Source organism: Callorhinchus milii, unplaced genomic scaffold (genome assembly GCF_018977255.1).
Source record: "Callorhinchus milii isolate IMCB2004 unplaced genomic scaffold, IMCB_Cmil_1.0 Scaffold3, whole genome shotgun sequence".
Classification (NCBI taxonomy): Eukaryota; Metazoa; Chordata; class Chondrichthyes; order Chimaeriformes; family Callorhinchidae; genus Callorhinchus; species Callorhinchus milii.
Genome location: NW_024704744.1, coordinates 93,937,934 through 93,952,533, shown reverse-complemented (window position 1 = coordinate 93,952,533; position 14,600 = coordinate 93,937,934). Strand labels below are relative to the sequence as shown.

Here is a 14,600-nt window from a genome sequence, read left to right as displayed (position 1 = left end):
TAGAGCAATTAATGTCAATCCCACTTCCCAGCCCTTTCCCCATAACCCTGCAGACCCGTCCTCCTCAAATACCCATCCACCGCGTTTTTAAAAGTAGTTATCGAATCGGCCTCGACCGCCCTTTCAGGCAACGCGTTCCAGATTCGAACAACTTGCTGCGTGAAAATATTTCTTCTCACCTCCCCTCGGCTTCTTTTAGAGATTATTTTGAATCAGTGACCTCGAGTCACCGACACACCCACCAGTGGAAACAGCTTTTCCTTTTCTAACCTATCAAATCCCCTCATGATTTTGAACACCTCTATTAGGTCTCCTCGTAACCTTCTCTGCTCCAATGAGAATAATCCTAACCTCTCCAGCCTTTCCTCATCATCAAGGTCCCTCATTCCTGGTACAATCCTCGTAAATCTCCTCTGCACCTTTTCCAATCCCTTAACATCCTTCCAATAGTGTGGTGCCCAGAACTGGGCATAGTATTCTAACTGAGGCCTAACCAGTGTATTATGTAGGTTAGTCATAACCTCCTGACTCTTACACTCTATGCCCCTATTTATAAAGCCTAGAATCCCATTTGCCCTTTTTATCTACACAATGAAATGACAGCTGGATCATTTGTAATGAGGGATGAAGGGCTTCCTCCAATGAGGGAATTGACAGCTTTTCAGAGACATTGGCCACTTCACTCAGCGAGTTCTGATCTGCTTAATGTCCTCTGGCCTATCCCCCCACCATTGGCGAGTTGGCTTTTAGTCATTCTGTACCCACTCTGAAACTCCCACCCACTCCCTCCTTCACCTCATTCAAGGTCAGTCTTAAGATATGCCTCTGACCACGTGTTTGGTAATCTTTCCACAGTGCATTTAACCACTTACATAACCGGAAAACAGTCATCGTACGTACTCTAGATCATATCTTCCCCTTCATTCAAAAAATATACTTACTCCTCACTAGAATAGACTTGCAATTTTATTCTCAAATCTATTTCCTTGGCAAATTAAATGGTTAAAACAAATATTTTCATGCAACTAAGTCAAGAATGTAGAGCCAAGCAAGTTGAAAATTCAAGATTGTAAGCCAACTTATTGAGGGGTAGGAGGGAGTAAAAAGATAAGATGAGCAGACTTATTTATCAGTATGCCAATATTTCCACAATACAATTTACTGTGCTTAGTACTTACTCCATTTTCCACCCGCTTGTCTGTAGGACCCTTGGCCCAGTTTCGTTTCGCCAACTGATCCTGGAGTCTCACTCCACCTGGAAAAGTTTTTAAAAAATTGACAAAGGGACAATTCATTGGGTTCACCAGCTGCGGCTGTCAACTCACTGAAAAACAAATTGTTCAACAGAAACAATGAGTTTAATCATCACACAGCAAGCATCTAACTAACTGGAGAAGGAACAGGAAGGCAAGCAAATCTCCTGAAAGGGTGACTCACCAAAATTAAACAAGAGTAATACAATAAAGTAAACATTTACATTTCTGGAAGAGGAACAAAAAAAATCCTGAGTCTGAAATTCCTTATGGCGTCATTGAAATTAGCAGAGAATGGTTAGTTATTGCGCACCAGTGAACTTTGCCTCAAATCTACCCAATGTACATACAAAACTATTCACAAGATCCAGCTGGATACAATTGTGATAGACAGATGTTTCATAAGAGAGTTCTGGCAGTACAGAGATTTGAGAAATTGCCTCAATAGTTGCTGATCACTGAACTGAGAAGCAGCTCTGCATATCTCTGTGAAGGAAGCAGAGCCTGACACGGGGATCACCGAGTTATGTCATGTTTTTCTAACTACTGTGAAGCAGATTTCTCATTCCACTTACACAGGCCTTCAATGTAGGCCTGTACAGATCTTCTCCATAAAGCTGGAAATGGTTACAGCCAGAAAACAGTCAATCTGGAACTTGGGAACTGCATGCATGAAGCTTATTATACTACTGAATCGTAAGACTGGATACATCATAAGGTCTGATTGAAGATCCTTTGGGCTATTTGATCTCATCTTTCCAAAATATCCATCCTATTGTCTTTACCATCACAGCTTCAAGCAACTTTTAAAAATGAGTCCAGTATCTTCATGTGTACAGTTTAGCTCAGACCTTCTCTAAATTCCAATCAGCCGCAGCACAATCTTAGGAGCCATGGCAATGTGGTGGCATTTCTACAGCAGTATGATGGTTTCACTGACCAGTACAAGTATTTCTGAGTACAAGAAATATGATAGGTATGCTATTTGAAAAAAATGTTACTAGTAATAATAATAATAATAATAATCCTTGCATTTGATATAGCGCTTTTCACGTCGGGAGGACGTCCCAAAGCGCTTCACAGAATAGACTGTAAAGTGAATTGACTGTATATTTGTGGGCGAACGCGGCAGCCAATTGCGCACAGCAATGTCCCACAAACAGTCGTAGATTGAAAATGACCAATTTATTATTGTTTTTGGTTTTGGAGGGATTATTATTAGGCTCTGTGTGGAGTAAGGAAACTTGCCCAAGGTTTCGCCCTCTGCCTGGAATTGAACTCAGGTCTCTCACTTGCAAAGCGAGTGCTCTAACCACTGAGCTACAGGACTCCACGAGTAGTCTTATTGTCTGAAACCAACATGTCACAAGGTCTCTGATTGTCCACTGATTGTAGACCATTTCAAGCTATTCTGCCAACCAATCTTATAAGAATATCTAGGAATGAAAAGGACAAGTCGATAAAGTTCAACTTTATGATCTATCGTATGAGTGATCAGATCCAGGTTCAAGCCATACTCTGCACAACTCCCAAATTAAAATATGTGAACTTCTACGACTATAAAGACCTAGTTTAACAACAAACCACCAAAACAAGGTGATACATTTGATTTCCAATCTCTGCTCACCCTTGTAGTAGCAAGGGGGGGGGGGAGAAAACAGGCAGTGACTCCACTTCCAATTATTATCCAGTGATCCCTGCTCGAAGATACAATCAGTAAAATGTCAAGTAGGAACAGGCAAAGTTGTGATAACCCTTGTCCTTAACCACAATACAATGTTTCTGTTCACAAAGGCAGTCACTTCATTAGTAAAATATAAACTAAGTAGTCTGGTTTACTCTCACACCACCAGCAGAGGTGGTAGGTCACTCACTTTCACTAAATGATGGATGACATTGCATAGAATGACTGGTAGAAATGGTCATTCCATTCTGAAACAGAAGCAAGCCTGAAGCAAATAAGGAACTGCAAGCTGAAATTAAAGTCGCTCTCGATCTCAGATGTGTGTTGCTTGGATCTGAGCAGGTTCTAGATCCAATCTAGCAGACGCACAACATAATACATGAAATGTTTTTGGTGTAGAATCAAAATAAGGTATAGAATCATGGAATTTTACAGCACAGAAAGAGGCTGTTCATCCCATCGTGCCTCTACTAGCTCTTTGAAAGAGCTACCAACTAATCTCACTCCCCTGCTCTTAATGCATAGCCCTGCAAAATAGATGCTGCATGTATTCTCAGTATTCAGTAAAAATGAGTTCCCACTCATCACTGGAACACTGTGGGCATCAGATGGACAGTATTGGGTTCAGCTGTGACTCCAGTCTTCAACATGAAACTAAACATTAGTACAAGCATGGCAATATATGATTCTCACCTGCTTCCCTGCCTGCATTTGCTGGGCGATCATGACGCAGGTAGAAATAAATCTCATTTCTCTGTGCTCCCCACTGTTGCAAGACGTCATATATTCGCTCATTGTCTGCCAAGGCACGCTCTGACAAAATATAAAAAAAGCAGTTGATACATCCATTTTACAAATCTTTAAAGAAGCTATTGAGCACCAGTGGTATATAAAATTTACTTTTGTCCACACTATGTAATTTTGCAAAGTTTCTCCCCCAGAGCACCATTTAGACCACCTCAAGAACAAGCAAGCCTGCCAGTTGTTCCCTGGGTTTTGCCAATGATGTTCTGAATCAGCCTAATAAGAGCCCACGACAGCAGTATGTAAATTTAAGAATATTGATATGAATGTACCGATTTGCAAGAACACATCTAATCTCAATTTTTTTCCCTCCTCACCTGCAAGATTCTGGTGTTACTCAACATTACTGTATGCCTGGTAGAAATTTCAAAGAATGTTTGATACTATAAAATTGCAATCAAAACTGCTTAAGGAAATTGAGCGGTTGAATTTCCAATGCATCAATCAGTCCTTCTTTTGAAGGACTTCGCTGAACACTTGACAAGCCAATAACTTTCCTTAAAACGGTGGCACGGACAGTGTTAAGTGAAGCTTTTTTTAAAAATAAACTTACCACCTCCGCGCCAGCACTCAGCTAAGTGACAGTCTGTCTCTCCTGGCTCCTTGCAGTAACCAACAACGTCACGACTCGTTGTCTCTGGAGTGATGGGTACCTCGGTGTAGTGCTGCTCGCTGTTACTCAGGTACACGGTGAGGAACATCTACAGATAAAAAGTTTAGAATATTCTTACACTCTGCATAATTCAAACCTTTTCTATTTTGCGCATTGTTATGTCCCACAGCCATGAAATAAATGTCCAATTTTATTTGGGAAACTGTTAGCCAGGACACTGGGAGAAACTCCCTTCCCTTTGAGTTGTGCTATGGGATCTTTAACTGAACTGGCAGTCAGAGCCTCAGTTTAACGTTTTATCCAAAGGATTGACATATCAACAATGCAGCACACTCCAGCGCTACATTGGATCATCTCTTTAGGAAAGCAGTAAATTACTAAACTATGAAATATGCTGCGATTATCTACCTAGAATTATACTATCAGTTTTGGTTGGCTCACACTTATTTTCTGGTCAGTTAGTTAATGAGCTAATAATTACTATAAAGACACCTCATTTAAGGAGCTGTATATCATTATATCATTGTTGTTCCTTAATAGTTTGGTTATCTGCTAAATTGGTGAGCTATAAAAAATAAAAATGGTTTCCACCTCTGGAGGTTTTTCCACATTGTTTATTTTGCACAGCTGTGAGTGCTGGGCAAATTCATGACTGGTTCCTTTATGCACTTCCATAATGGGACAGTACAGCATTGTTCAAAGAACTTATTAATAATTGTCAAAGTGATGGTTTTAATGCTGGTAGCTTTAAACTGAATAAATTCAATCTGGCTAGGCAGTCCTTAAAATGTACTTGTGCATCCATGAAATCAAAGAGATTCTGAATTACAAGCTTCAATCAAGATTTTGTTGGTTTTAATTTTCTGCTTTCAAACTTCTAAATCCTCCTACAATAGTGGCAAGAGGTAAAGATTCACTAAATCTCCAAAATGTCCTCGCTCTGCATCAGCGATGGCCAACCCATGGCTCGAAGGCCAAAAGTGGTCCATCGAACATTTGAAATAGTTTAAGTATGTCTGTTTTATAAATCAATATTTTGCTTCCAGTAACTAGTGAGTTATGATATTGATAATGTGGTCATAAATCAAGAAATATTCAATCAAGAAAAATTTTGTTGCTCGACCAAAACCTTTGGCCACCACTGCTCCATGTAAAACAGAATTCCATACATTAGTAGCAGCATAGGAATAGGATCTTCAGCCCTTCGAGCCTGTTCTGCCATTTAGATCATAGCTGATCTGTATCTCAACTAATCCTTTCAATTCCAATTTCCTGCTTTCTCCCCATATCCCTCAATACCCTGACCTACCAAGAATCTATCAACTTCACTCTTGAAGGTCTGGATGGATCCAGCACCCGCAGCCTTTTGGGGGAGAGAATTCCAGATTTCTAACACCGTTTGAGTGAAAAAATGCTTCCTGATTTCACTCTTAACTGGCTTGGTTCTAATTTTAAGACTATGCACAGAGTAAGTTGTATGAATCAAACACAGAACTGCATCTTTACAGTGCAACACCATTTGGTTTCCAAAACAAAAACACCTCCCCTAAATTCTTCCTCTACAAGATTTGTTTTAATTGAATAAGCATAATGCCCGAAATATTCATTCTAGCTTTAGTGAAGCCCGGATGCATGGAAATAAATTTCTTCCAAAAGGATAGGAACAGTTAGATTATACTTCAGTATAGTTACCACATTGGAAAAAAGAGTCTCAAGTGATACCTGCCTCGGATTAGAAACTGAAAAATAGAATATTTCTGGTTTCCAATACAGCTAACGCAGATATTTGATTTAAATCTCCAGCAAATTACTGCATGAACAGTAGAAGCTGTACTCATTCACACTCGTGCAGAAAGTGGGCGGGACTGCAACACTATAAAAACATGTTGTTTAAAGCAACTCGCATTTTGTCCCCAAAATATACAGCGAATTCACTTCATAGACTATTCTGTGACGCTCTTTGAAACACCTCAAAGACGTGATAAGGTGCTATATCAAATGGAAGGTTTATTATTATAACTTGTTTATTGCTCATTCCAATACTTATAGAGAAGCTGTGGTATTCTACCGCATCAGTCTGCAGCATAGATCTAAGCGGTTTGATGGTGGAAGCCTGTGATTTATTCTGCGTGTTACAATACTTACTGGCAGAAAACCAAGAAAATATTTCGAAACAATATTCTTCACAATAATCAGCTGGTTGCAAGCAGCAACACATCAAGGGGTTCAGAAAGTATCAACATTTTGAGAATCCGTCTCTGCACTCGGCATAATCTCCATTTAACAATGACCAAAACCGCAATTTAAGATAATTGTGATAATTTCCTCCCATCACCAGAATAGTATGGAGGACAGGGCCTGAATTAGTTTTGTCCACAAAATATACAGTCAATTCACTTTACAATATATTCTGGGAAGCGGTTGAGACATCTAGAAGACGTGATAAGGCCTATGTCAAATGCAAAGATATAGCGTTAGGGTATTTTTTAAAAAAATATTATCTCCATGGTAGATTTATATTACTTTAGTGAAAAGATGTTTACAGCTGTACAACAGCAAACATTTAAAATGAAGAGGTCAGAGAAGAGCAAGAGTCTCTGTTCTTGTGTAATAATTCACTTGGAATCTAAAACTGTATTCTCCACCCAGTTGCTATCTGGAAACGCTCAACAGGGAGAAGGTCACTGCTGTATCGTTTTCAAAGTCATAATGTAAATCATTGGAGATTACATCCGCTCAAGAACTAGGTTCTCATTTATACAAGTTTTGCAAAACAAAAATTTAAGCTTCAAACAACACAACTGTCCATTTACCTACAATATTCAGTTTCCTTCTGCCAACCCTGAGCTCTCAACTTTACCATTCACATGAAAATACATTCAGCTGGTTCAGAAAACAGGAAATGATGTCCCGTAGGTGTGGTTGTGATAATAAATTATGTGCCTTGTGAACAATTCCAGGATCACAATGCTTCTCAGTCACAGGAAAACATTTATCCTGAATTGTGAACTGAACTGATTTTGACTTCCGTCTATTGCAGTCGTAATGTTACACACATTTTTGGGAGTCTTCTGCTTCAACCCTCAGCCCACATACTAAGACAGCTAGAAAGATTAAAAATACTTGTGGTCATTAAAATATTTAGCAACCGATACCTATGGTACCATCTGAAATGTAATCAGCAGTAGACAACATTGAATTCTTAAGATTAGTTTCTAATGTAGTTAATATAGCACTATTTACTGTACTGGAGCCAAAAGTCTTGAATTGGTCCTATTCCCACGTCAGATATTTATGCCAACTATAAAACAGATTATTGCATGAAACATACCTCACTATCATTCTGCTTCTAACAGTCTTTATATTCTACAATACTGCAATACTTTAATCCACACATTAACCACCTCCTTATAATTCATAAATTTTGTATCACAAATAATATCCAAGTGATATCAAGAGTACACATTCAATAAGTGCAACGGACAACTTGTGACTTTTCTCAAGGGTGAGGCAGCAATGAAGGCAAACAAGATACTGGACTATATTGCCAAATCAGTTGAGTTCAACTCCCCAGAAATCTATAAATAGCTGTACAGTACTCTGATAAGGCCACACCTAGAGTAATGTATACAGCTCTAGTTACTGCAATACGAGGGAGCCTAGGGGTTAGAGGCGGTGCAAAGGAGAGCAATGAGAATCATCTCAATGTTGATAGTAATGAGTTATATGAGCACAATCAGATACACTACTCTTCAGTCTTGAAAGGAGATGTCTCAGAAGGGACTTTTATAGAAGTATGTGATTTTACAATGTGACAATAAGTAAACAATACTTTCAGATACACCAAGTCAGCAGAACAGGACATGTATGGGTTTAGAGTTGCAAGGCGCAACGTCAGGACAGACCAAGAAGTATTTCTTTACTGAGATGACAATTAATAAATGTTAACAGGAAGGGTGGCCAGGATGTTGGAGCAATTTAAAACAAAATCTTGATCCTGTGATGCATGTTCTCTGGAGAGATGAGATCAAACTGACCAAAGAGTCTTCTTTATCCAAACCTCAGATAATCAAGTCCTGCACAACGTCAAATCTTATGAAAATCAAAGATCAATATTTACAGAAAAAACATAAGTGCTCTTTTGATATTGCAGCTCCAAATGCCAGCAGTTTACCGAAATAGGAAATAATTGTGGGAAAACTCCATCTGCAGCAGGAAATGCCGAAGCCAGACAATAAATGCCTAAAATGGACAATACATAATTAATCCTATTCTCATGAGAGAAAACCATTTGATTTTCAAAATAAGCTTTCCATAGCAACAGTATTAATAATGCTTAATTTACACCCACTAGTTCACTTCTGCAATTTACACAAGATCAGTTAATGCATCGTAAAACGATTCTCCAGTTTACCAAACTAAATACAACAAGTTAATTTTTAATTTAGGCAAAGAAAGCATCAAAAATTTGCATTTAATGCTTTTTAATCACCAAAATTAATTCTGGAATGACGATTAAAAAGTAAAACCAATCAATTGTGAGGATATCTAACCAAAACTAACTTTAAACTTTAGCATTAGTCTACAATTCAAAATTAAATGGCCTACAAATATCACTCAAATGTGTGTTAAGAAAATGAAATACTAGGGCTGGGGTAGAGAAACAAAAATCAAAATTAGACAAAGTTCTTAATCCAGATTGCTATCAAGTGACCCCTGCTGGAAAATAGGCATGTGGACAGGATTAAATTCAATTGCAATGTCACTATGAACTAACAGCTTAACGTTACCATTGTGAAAAAGGAAGTCAGTGGTCCTCGCAAGGACTCTAAGATCTTGTCAGAATGGGAATACTACTTCAGCCTAAGTGTTGAGCTGAAAGTGTGAGATTGTAACACAAGTTACATAGCGCCTTTCATGTCAGGCGGTCTCAAATGTGCTTGACACTGCTGGATGGGCACTTGAGCTGAGAACGGGAACCAAGAAAGAGGACTGATAGAGTGGTCAAAGAAGTACGCCTTGAGGTGGGCCTTGAAGTGGGCAGAAAACAATTCGGAGACTCTGGGATAGATCCAGAGAGGGATAGATTTTTGCTAAACCAACAGTGTTTTCACTTCAAACATCTCCAGGTATTTGTTCTCATAATAAACAATCTGTACAAGTAGATCTGGAATTATTTGTAAATATAATTTCAAAGATATTCATATTCTGAAGATTTATTTTGCTGAGATTCATTTATTCCTTTAACACTTACAAAATATAAAATTGATCACGCTGAAAATCTTTCAAATAGGATAGCAATTAAATCGTTGAAATCCTTTTGAATATGTTTATTGGCAATTCTTTCCAATATCCTCTCCTGTTTGCATTGGGCTATTCCCTCTACTGATGTACAAACTTCTATTGTTGCTCGGAAACCTTGGTAACTCCACAAATAGCAATTATTGCATTGTTTCCATTTGTCAGTCTTGACATGGTGGGAGTGGGGTAAAAGAAAGGGCCTGTAGCAGTAAATTACAGTTGATCCCAATTCTGTCCTGATCTAACATTCATCTTTCAGCAGGGATCAATCGGGCCACTGGATTGCAGACAGTTGCAAGTATTCCAGAAAATTTTATCCGAGGAGCAGAAGGCGATCAGTGAGGCATGAGCAATACGAACACTCGTAGAGGACTGAAGGAACATTGCAATAGATGAAACACAGCAAACCCATAGAAGGTTGAGAACTCGAATTGGATCCTTCAGATCAATCCTCTGTGGAATCGATTTGTCTCTTTCCTGCTCTGGTTCTGGGACCCATTGACTGAGTCAATGGATCAAGAGATGCAACTTTTGTAGCCTAAATCCTCAATAAGATCCATTTCAATTGTGGTTTTAAGACTGAAAAGCATCTCCCAGCAAACTACAATCACCTTTACACATTATCCTCCCATAGCCAATTCGTGCCACGTTATAAAGAAAGTGGAAAGTATCAAATTTACTAAATAAATTCTTACAACCTGATCTCAGGACACTCAATCAGACTGTCCTGGACTAGCTCAATTGAGTTGTAATTCTCTTGAGAAACTCAACAATCAGAGAGAGAAAAGGGCAATCATAAAACATGATGAATCGTAAAACATGACAATTACAAAGGCCTGGTAACCAGTTATTTTATAGAAAGTTGAGATGTAAAGACGCTGATTTCCTTTTCATGCTTTGTTAGAGATGAAAATATAATTGTCCACATAATCTCCAGAGTAAACTGGAAAATAGGTAGGTGACAATTAAATCTGGGGCTCAAAAAATTTCAAGATGAAAGAAAATCTGGAGTCGACATGTCAATTGTCAGGTGAAAATAGTCTGTTTCCTTGAGAAAATCCAGACTACACAAAATTACAGTATTGGGAATCAAGCAAAACATTTTTGAAAAATAAACTTAAATCATTGGGAATAAATTGAAAAGCCTGCGTTATACCAGCACAAAGAATTTCATGTGGAAAATGTACCTTTCCAAAAATGTTCAATTAATGATCACTTCACAAAACATGCATATCTCCTTTCCATAACATCAGCTGCCAGAAATAATAATAACCCATCAACTTTAACATGATAATAGTTCAATAATTTAAAAGTTCAGTTTTCACTGTACAATTTTATATATGTTCACTTTAATCAAATTATTAAATTGATAAATAGCAGTTGCCACAGGGGGGTGTGGGAGAGATTATCTTCCTGTAAAATGATAAGTCGGAAGAACAGCTGCTATTCTTTGGCAAGATTCGCAGGAGGGAAAATGTCAAAACCTCATTTCAAATTGTTTAGTTTAAAAACATCAGTGCAACTGCCCTTCTACAGTTGACTGCAGGCAAAGCACAAGCCAAATTCCCATTTCAAACCAAAACACACAATTCACAAAGCCAATGGAGAACACGCAATCTGAAATCATTCAACCATTAATTTGGGCAAAATCCAGATTACTGAATGTTGTATGAATCAAGAGGGAAGAGAAAAGTATAACTTTTGAAAGTTATGCAGACGTTGTTGTTGAATTAGTACATCTCTGCAAATTTTATCCATGTATACAACTAAGCATTTTGCCAAAATTCAACAGAAACATTAACATCAAATACTTAACAGCCAACCACAAACTTCATAGCTACAATAAAAAAGTGTTAGTCAAGTGATGGATATCCCCAAGTTCCTAGCTGTGTTATGAGGCTACATCAGTAAAAGACCAACGTAACAGGAAGGCACAAGTATCGATCCCGAAAGTCTGACAAACTATTTGTTCAGGAAAACAGAAACCAAATCAATTACGTTTGCATCAATTGATTTCCAATTTCTACTATGCTTACAGTAGTTAAAATCAACAGATCCTAATGTCTTGGCTTCTAAAGCCACAATCTTGCGTGAAATTGAAACACCAACCCAGACAGTCCCCAGATTCAATGTCTTACCTAAACAAAACAGTGGAGGGTAGATCATATCATTTACATAATGCCTTTCGTATCAGGAAGGTGTCTCAAAGTGCTTCATGCTTCTGACTGGGCATCCGAGCTGAGGGGTTGGAGCTGAAGATGGTGGGGAGCAGAAAGATACCCCAAAAAGCGAAGAGAAGAGTTGGGGGGACTACGGGATGGAGTTCCAAAGATTGGGGCCAAAATTCTGAAGGTTATGCCCAAAGGTGGGGCAGAGAATAAGAATTCTTGCAAGTTAGTGTTCACTGAGCAAAGGGAACAACCAGGCCAGTAGGGTTGTAGGAGGTGACAGAGGTTAGGTGGAATGGAGGGATTTAAAGGTGAGAATGCTGATCTTGAATACAGAGCCTGGTGTGGGAGAGGGCACAGGCAGAGTTCCGGATAGTTCTTTTGTAAGTTCTTCCGCAGAATTCTTGCAGGGAGTCCAGAGAGCAGGACATTGGCATCGTCAAACATGGATGCGATGGAAGCATGATCTGCACTGAATGTAACGGGACCTTTGCATTTAAGCAGACAGCGAGGATAACTGGACATCATGTAAAACACAAAATTGACTATAGCACCAATTAAAACATTGACCCATCAGTAAATTATACAATTGATATAGTACCACACTGTGTCAGGCCCCCTCTTGCAGGTACTTTCTCAGCAGTTCTTGCTAACCGTTACACTTCTTTTACTCTATTTCTCATTCTGCCTTTTTCTCCAAGTATTTTTCTTCCTTCATCTCAAACCCCAAACTGTATAATGAATCTAAAAGATCTACATTTGCCCCTAGCCAAAAAAAACATATTTGTACATATTTGTAAAGTTGTGCACATGTCCATGCACGCACACACGTACAAAATTGTTAATATCACATGGCCAGCATCAAAGCTTAATTTTGCACATGGTCAGTATAGTATTTCTGCTAGAACAGAATCTGAGCTGGTCCCGACATCCAACTACCACTTCAGGGACCATATGTGGTTAAACAAAATTCAAAGTACGACAATCACCTTCATGCAACTGTGGATGAACACTTGAGCTGGGGAAGTAAAGACCAATCCAGAGTTGCATACCTCATCAGTCATCACCATCCAATCAATCATTGTTCTCAGAAGGGATAGCCCTGGAAGTTAGGCAAAGGCACAATTGGATTTGGTGTGATTGGTGATAACACAAATGAATTGTAGTCAAACAGTCAGTTGACACTCTAAACAACCTCGGTAAACAGATGGGTGGTCAGTACCTTTGGATACTGGCCACCTCACCACTGATTATATCCATTATAGAAATGAAGGAAAATAAAACAAAAATGACACTTTTTTTGTTTATACTGAACTCCTGAAGCTAGTGAAATCTGTCATTACAAATACTGGAGGGTTACATAGGCAGCAGCAGTCACCTTAAAATTCACCTGAATCCCATTCTCCCACTTTCTCAAACTACCAATCAAGCTGGATCAACACAGTTGGCTCCTGTTGCAACAGCACTATCTAAAAGCAACTCATACATTGCAGAAACGAGTTGCACATTTTTTTGTTGCAAAAAATCACTATTATAGTATTTCATTTTGTATAGGGCAGCAGAAGTAACCACACCACAATTATACTGTATGAAGGCCACTTTCTGAATGCTTTTGACAAGATTAGCTTAAATTCATGCAGTGTTTTCAGTTTACATGAAAACAATATGTGATGTAAAGTCATTGTGCAATTGTTTAGAGTTAGGCATCCAACTACAACATTTTACATTTATATAGTGTCTTTCACATAGGGAGGAGAACATCTCAAGATGCGTTTTAATTCAAAGCATGAACCATGCTGCAAATAAGGTGAGGATGTAACCAAAAGCACAATCAAAGAGAGGTATTTCAACAGATTTTGAAATCAGAGGAGGGAGCAAACTGGAGGGATTTCAAAAAGAGTTCCAGGGGACAGGGCAAAGTAACTGAAAATTCACCTGCTGATGGTAGGTCAAAACAGGTGAGAGACACGAAGCATGCCAGAGTTAAAGTGGAGGAAGTAACTGGAGGAGTAATGTGGAATCATGTCACCGGGGTAAGGTAGGCAAGATTATAAAGCCATTTAAGTGTAAAGATACGGATGTTGAGTCTGGTGCTGCAGAGGATGCTGGTTCTGGATGGTCTGGTGGCCAATAAGCAGGGCATTGGAAAAGTTTAGTCTGGAGGTGACAAAGGAACAGATGAGGGTTTCAGCCACCATCTGAGGCAATGGCAGACACCATCTGATGTTGCAGACGGAAGAAAGCAGACTTGGTTAGAGGCCAGGTAATGGATTTAATTGAGTTGAAAGTCAAACAAAACACCTAGGCATCTATTGTTAATAATAATAATAATCTTTGCATTTGATATAGTTTGATATAATTCAGTTCCCTTGGAAGTAAACCGTTAAAACAATATCTCCAATGAGGTTATCAGCACTCAAATAGAAGGCAAAGGCTAACAGACTAAAGGATGTTAGTCATCATTTCTTCTATTTTAAAAAGGGGAGTTCGTGATTAATGCTGTATTAAAGCTTACTTTGTCAGAATACGTCAACTTGCATTTATACAAGTTGCTCCACCATTGCTAAGCACTCTAGAATGCCGCCCTCCATGCCGGGCGGCGTCCCAGCGCGCTTAACAATGGTGGAGCCCAATGCCGAACCAGGGGGAGGGGAGGGGGAAAGTGACCATAAGCATGGGTGAAGAGGAAGGTCTTCAGGTGCAATCAGAAAATGGGGAAAGAGGGGGCAAGGTGAAGGGATTGAGTGAGTTCCATAGCTTCAAAGCCTAGTGGCTGA

The 14,600-nt window shown here is 39.0% G+C and overlaps 1 protein-coding gene across 2 annotated transcripts in view; it reads right to left on the bottom strand.

Moving 5' to 3' along the window:
- LOC103180785 (apoptosis-stimulating of p53 protein 2) overlaps nt 1–14,600 on the bottom strand; it is a 42,861-nt gene that overhangs the window by 25,810 nt on the left and 2,451 nt on the right. For both annotated transcript variants that reach the window (XM_042333188.1, XM_007896830.2), the window contains exons 2-4: nt 4,295–4,442; nt 3,631–3,750; nt 1,179–1,255 (exon numbers count right to left, since the gene is read on the bottom strand). In XM_042333188.1, coding sequence (XP_042189122.1) covers nt 1,179–1,255; nt 3,631–3,750; nt 4,295–4,442 — 345 coding nt within the window. The remainder of the gene's footprint in view (nt 1–1,178; nt 1,256–3,630; nt 3,751–4,294; nt 4,443–14,600) is intronic.